This window comes from Oratosquilla oratoria, chromosome 2, assembly GCF_046742065.1.
Source record: "Oratosquilla oratoria isolate Oo_2021 chromosome 2, ASM4674206v1, whole genome shotgun sequence".
Classification (NCBI taxonomy): domain Eukaryota; kingdom Metazoa; phylum Arthropoda; class Malacostraca; order Stomatopoda; family Squillidae; genus Oratosquilla; species Oratosquilla oratoria.
This window is the reverse complement of record NC_134778.1, coordinates 55,318,632-55,325,514: the sequence shown is the minus strand read 5'-3', so window position 1 is coordinate 55,325,514 and position 6,883 is coordinate 55,318,632. Positions and strand designations below refer to the sequence as shown.

At 40.1% G+C, this 6,883-nt stretch overlaps 1 protein-coding gene across 1 annotated transcript in view; it reads right to left on the bottom strand.

Moving 5' to 3' along the window:
- Window positions 1-1,136: 1,136 nt before the first annotated feature.
- LOC143038839 (major facilitator superfamily domain-containing protein 12-like) overlaps window positions 1,137-6,883 on the bottom strand; it is a 69,588-nt gene continuing 63,841 nt past the window's right edge. Inside the window, exons 10-12 of the mRNA XM_076208457.1 lie at window positions 5,555-5,643; window positions 3,932-4,074; window positions 1,137-3,720 (exon numbers count right to left, since the gene is read on the bottom strand). Of these exons, the coding sequence (XP_076064572.1) occupies window positions 3,611-3,720; window positions 3,932-4,074; window positions 5,555-5,643 (342 nt within the window). The 3' untranslated portion in view covers window positions 1,137-3,610. The remainder of the gene's footprint in view (window positions 3,721-3,931; window positions 4,075-5,554; window positions 5,644-6,883) is intronic.

Here is a 6,883-nt window from a genome sequence, read left to right as displayed (position 1 = left end):
AAATATGCAAATACCATTTCCCAAGGTATTATATGTTATGTGATATTGCACTTTAAATATGGAAACCTTTAAACAATTTCTGAGACTTAAAATGGTGTTTGTGTATACTGCTGCACACATGGCCTCATATACAGATTTGAATTAAGAGGATTTACATGAAGGATGGATGAATTTTTTCTACCCAAACTAAACATGATAATTTATATAACCTGGTCATTGGGAAGGAAAACATGAAAGCACTAGAATTTTTTTTTTACCTTTGGTCATTTTGCCACATAGACCATATGCAGGACATGATACTTTGTATAATGAAATAAGTAGCATTACCCCATTGAATCTTATGCATTCCCATACCCAAAAATCCCATTTGTTGAGCCATGTAATAATGATGATAATGATTGTTGCCCTGAGTTTCACTGACTGGAAACCCACACTCCCACAGTTGCTGGCAATAGTCCTAGAGGATTCCTCTAGGTCTTTCTGGAAAGAAATTCTGGCCTGTTGTTTGTATTGTATTAGTACAGGACTCTCTATGTCACCAACATGTAGTAGTGGAAGGAGGGAAACAATTGCCAGTTCTCAGCTTTCCCCATGTGAAAAAGTGGAAGAAATACAGTTGAAGCTGTTAAAGAGGGATTTTGGATCTGACTGAGACTGAGTGTCAGACCTTCAGATAGAGGAGAGGATGTTGATGTTTTTTTGAAAAAGGGTGACATGGAGATGATTCTCTTTAATTTCAATCTCATAGGACCAACATGTGTAAATACCTGTTGTTGGTCTTGGTAAGACAAGTGAAGAAAATGTAAGCCCCTCAATGGAAATACAATTGGATTGTTAACTCTAATAGTAGAGATATAACTTTTCTTTCTCTACTTTCTTTTCTGGGATCTTCCTCTGCTTTGGTTTTTGTGCCAAGGAAAAGGTATGAAGTGACATTTGTGGAGAATTGTAGTCTAATGTAGTTAGAGGCCTTTGTGGTACGCTGTGAAGTAAATAGATTTACTGTTCTGGTACTCTATTGGCCCCTAGCCTTGCATTTTATATTAATTTCTTTTATCTAAACTCCTTTTTGGTATTCACACTTACAATTTTTAGGGCCTTACAGGTATTTTGCATGTTACTGATTCAGTATGTCACTTTGGTGAATCAACCATTACATTGATAGGGACAATGGTTAGGTACATCTGTACAGGAAAGAAAGATCTGAAACAATGCATGAAGGTATCAACTAAATCATATTTTTTAGTTTTATAGAAGTCTCTGAAATAGTCTCCTAAAAATTGATGGGTAAATCAAAACAAATAATTTGTTGAAAGTGGAGGTAAGAGCTTCTAGATAAATCAATGGGGTTATCTTATATACATGTAAACAGTTTTGTGACTGCATTTGCATTTGGGATATTCTCAGCATTGCACTGATGATTTTTCACACTTGAATTCATGTAATCAGCAACTTACTGAGGAGGATGCAAAAACTAATATTTTAAGAAGGTTTCAATCTATTGGAAACCAGTTCTGTTCAAGTTCCAACTTGACATGGTACATTCCATGAAATTCATGGGAAATCAATAATTACAATTATAGCACCATACTACAGGTCTCCCCAGGCAAGTGGATAATGATCTGAGTATAAGATTTTATGATAGCCTGCAGGAGAGACATTTTCTTGACTTTTCTGCATTTCCTGGCTTTTTGATTTGCATTTTTATATCATATGAGATGACTTTTCTAATAAAGTTTATTTACCTCATTCTGCTGGGTTCACATCTCACTCAAAGATTATTGTCAGTTTGCACATAGGCCTACAATGAACACTCATTCTTCAGTGCAGATGAACTTCCATGAGATCAGTTATAAGCACTCATTAATTTTGAAGAGATGTTCTAGACTCAACTGAATTTAGGAAGATATAAAGAACTTCACATTTATGTTGGAATGGAGGAAATGTGTGAGATCATAAGAGGACATTCTCAATCCTCTGTAACAGTGTGTGTTCTTGGTGATTGCAAGGGCAGACATAGAAAGTGAGGTCCTCTCTGCTTATTATAAGCCAAAAGCTCTTTTGCTGAATTGTTTACCACTATTTCTTAGCCTAGTGGCAATGTTTAGCAGGGAGATATTTGACTTAACATATTCAAGAAATATACATATGGGTATTTCCTTGTATGGTGGAATTGCCCAATAAGTTTACACAACCAGTGCTACAAAGACTTCCTTGGCATCTGTTTAAGCCAGTCATCACACAGCATTTCCTAATCAATGATGATTAGTTTTCTATTAAAGTGTTGATCTACTTTCAGCAAGCTTTTCTTCATTTTTGTTTTACATCTCTAAACTTTGCTCTCCTCTTTCACACTTTGTCGCTTCCATTAAACTGAGGCAAGAAAACAAGTCTTACCCTCATAATATCTCTTGTCTTTGGACTGATTCATTAGCGGTGGCTGGACTGGTGAATACCTTCATAGGAAGACCCACTGTAGATGATGATATGAATGAATATATGAATATACATTATGTATGAATACTGGGCTCTCCTCATCATAGATAGCCTTCAGGTGGGAAAAGATGTGCACTTGGATGACTCTTGGGTCCTTTGATGGGTACCATCAACCCAGTGGATTTATTTTTACCATGCCCATCGACATTGAGTAATTTTAACATTTCCGCTGTGTTTGACCAAGTATACCATTAATCTGGCTTCTTCCAGACAATTTGTCTTAGTTGAGGGAAACTTTCCACAACAATGGGATTACACTTAATATGAGGATTTTTAAATATAAGAGATCCTCTTGTATGTAGATAGTTGATTAGTTTTTCAGATATTTTGTCTGTGGGATTGAAGCCCTGTATAATTGTTGTGGTTATTAATTTAGCATTTATAGTACATATCCCTCTTATACTGTGGTTGGGCACAACCTAAGACACAAATGAAGCATAATGTGACCCTCACTGTTTTGCCAAAAACCAAAACATTAACTAATCAAAGTCAATAAACCTTGAAAATCTGATTGCCCATCACTTTACCCTGCCACCAGACGGTACACTTCCTAAGGCCCCCCTCGCCCCAAATGACCCCCACCTCTGTGCTGCACACTTAACAACACTTGGCACTCAGTAAGCCACCCAAAAACGAGTCAGTTTTCCTTGGCAGTCACTGAGGTCTGTCACAGCAAGACTAAACCTCATACATTCTGGAATAAAAATTGTCTGCATAAAAATTCACAGAAGAACTTGCCACTCTTTCTTTTCCTTCTTATCACCAGCAAGTCAGCCACCTTAACAAAGTCCTTAGTCCTCTTTCCTCAGCAGATTGGCCTCTCCTTGTTATCAAACTGGTTGTACCCACAATATATAGATTTTTCTTTTCGCTATCAAACTTGTCATACCTCAACTGATAACTCTTTCTCCTTGTTATCAAAGTAATTGTAACACCTGCAGGTAGATCCTCCTTGTCGTCGATCTTGTATCCCCAACAGGTAGATTTTTTTTTCTTTCTTTCTAAGAGTCTCACCAATGGAATTAGGATCGTCACCTGCCAGGTGCCAGCCGATAGATATCCCCCTCTTGAGAACCCTGATGATGAGAAGGCTGGCAGAAACCCTCCATGCTTCTTACGACTTCATAAGGGAACCGTAGTCAACAGGCGGGGCACTCGCGAGGAGGATTTCGCTCGAGTCAGAGCTCAAGGAAGCGCCGCTACTCTCCTGGGCCTCTCGAAGAGCTGCAGCAGACATGAAAGAGAGAGAAACAGAAAGATCAGTACTAGGAAAATTTTAGATAAGGTAATGATTAGATTTAGATATATCAACTTAGAATTTCAGTCTTTCCTCTTTTCTTTCTCCTTTTTTTTTAGTCTCTTCCTCGTCTTTTCCCTCCTGCTGTTCCTCCTCTTTCTCTTCCTCATTGTCTTCATATTAATCTTTTCTCCCCACCTTTCCTGAGCTTCCGAGTCTTGCCAAGCTTGACGGTGGCGATGGTGCAGATACCAACGAGACCAGCCAGGAGTGGGATGAGGATACCCACGCTCATGACACGGCGATAATATGTCGCGCAGTTGTTGCCGATGCACTCACTCCTGAAGGGGGCCGATCGGGCGCCGAAGGTGAAGGAAGAGAGAGGGAGAGACGAAAGAGAATTAGCAAGGTTAGTGTCAACTGCTTACAACAACGGTTCTTAACGTTTTAGTTAGGTTGCTCCCCGTGGTCACGGCACAAAAAGCTTAATGTACCCTTAGGTGATAACATATCCCCAAGTGACGAGTTTTTATTATCTATTACCTGGCAAATTGCTGATATCTTTTGATCTACTAAAAATAATAAATTAAATCGTATTGGAAACCACCATTGGTCGTTAGGAAATACATGTATATAATTAAAAAGTATATATATATCGATTGTTTACGAAACGAGATCTGCTGGCGCGCATAAAGTCGTGCACATAATCCCATAGGGGTGCAAGCGCACCGCAGTTTGAGAACCGCATTCCTACACCTTCCCATGATTTCCTCATCAGGCAGTGGCTACCTACAGAAGGTTTGGCTGGTTGAAGAAGGTGGGTGGATGGGGATGTGAATGTGTGCGTGCATATATGTATATATATATATATATACATATATATATATATATATATATATATATATATACATATACATATATATACATATATATATATACATATATATATACATATACATATATATATACATATACATATATATATACATATGTAAAGACAGACAAATATGGAGGTGAGGTGGCAAAATGAAACGTTAAGGCTGAGTATGGAGCTTTATTCAGAACCAGATGTTTCGACCTCTTGGGCCACTGAAGAAGACCAAAGTGGTCGAAACGTCTGGTTCTGAATAAAGCTCCATACTCTAGGCTTAACGTTTAATTTTGCCACCATATCTCCATATATATATATATATATATATATATATATATATATATATATATATATATATATATATATATATATATATATGTGTGTGTGTGTGTATATATATATATATATGTGTGTGTGTATATATATATATATATATATGTATATGTATATATATAGATATATATATATATACACATTTATTCACATGAGTTTCCTGGGACGGGGAGGATGAGGATAGTCCGACAGAGTTCACGCGTTCCTCTCCAAGACCCATAAGTTTATGTACATAAAGGAGGACCTAACTGCCTCACCTTTGCAACCCTTGACGAAGAACCCCGGACTGTGTTCGAATCGTCGAGATTAAAGTATATGTTTCTGAGTCGGGTGCATTTCACTCATTTCATCGTGGTTCCTGGACTCCAGCATATCTCTCTCTCTCTCTCTCTCTCTCTCTCTCTCTCTATATATATATATATATATATATATATATATATATGTATATGTATATATATATGTATATGTGTGTATTTATGTATGCATGTATGTAAGTAGGTAGGTATGTACATATGTATGTATGTACGCATTCATATATGAATATTTGTATATATCGGCAACACCAATTTTTCACAAATTGATAACTACTTACCAGTACACAAGAAAATTGTACTTACTTGGTGAGCTCCTGGATGAGGAAGACTGCTAGACCGTTGACCAGTTTGTCCCAGAAACTCATGCTACCGTACACGAAGGCCGAACTGTCCTACGAAACCAGAATAATTGTGTCAGAACAAATTTATTGGGGCCCTATGGCAGTTTTAATAATTGTCTATGAAGTTTGCAATATGCTTGCGAATAGCAGACTGCATAGTTGACGTCACGGTTACCACGCTCTCTATCGGTAGTTGGGCAAACTAAAAGTGCCCGGATAATGTGGACAAACTCATTGCATTTTGTATATATATGAAAAGAGTTAACAATGGCGACATGTGACCCATTTCCGAAGGTTTTATTGCTAGAGGACGATGTTCCTAGGGTCAAGATCGATATTGAACGTATTGGCAGTTATTCCAACATTCAATTATCGGCTGAAAGAAACCTGCACAGCGAAGCTATAGCGATAATCCCATACCACACTCCTGGTCATATGGCCATTTCCCGAAGGTTGAGTGTGGTTTGAATTTTCCGCCAAAATCATCGGAAATTTAAAATTCCCGGCTCTGTGCAGGCATGCGCATTGTCGACCCCACCTCCCCCTCCCTATTCCCTCCCTTCTTACCCGGCTAGCTCGAGCCGGACGTCGCGTCACTTAGCATCGCGGAACCAGACGAGTCGGTCACTCCACAACCCACCTTCTTTTCATGCCGGTAAGTCTGGTTCCTGCTCGTGCTCGTGTGTTCTCGTAGGGAGCCCTACCTGTTCTCCTGCAGTTTTTCCCCTTCGGTGTTGTGTCCAGACACCTTTGGGACACCCCTTCTATGATTATCATTATTCTATTTTCAGACCAAACGCTTGTGTGTGGAATCCGGCTGCACAGCCAGGATCTCGTCAGACGGCCACCACGACCTCTGCTCCCGCCATGCCCCTTGTTTCTCACAAGCTGGCTTTAACCCCCTAGCCTGCGTTGTGTGCAAAGCGCGGGTTGAGGAGATTCGTGCTGCTCCTCCCAAAACCCGTTCCAAGCTAGCCGCCCTCGAACTTCTTCGGGAGGCATGGCGCAGAGCTCGGAAATTGAAATCCGCTGACGACCCCCCCCCCTGGTGTGGGCGGATCCGGCGTTAGGCGTGGAATTGGGCCTCGTTCGCCCTCGCCATCCGTCTCCCTATGTCTCCGAGACTTCCGTTGGTGGACAACCTGGGCCTCTCGGAGTACAAGGGGACGAGTCTGATGTTACGGAGTATGGTGTCCCCGAGCGTCCTCAGGCCTCTCGGCAGCCCCATACATCCGACCATCAAGGGTCCTTAAAACCCTTACGGCTTGCTTTGTCAAGCACCCCCACGAAC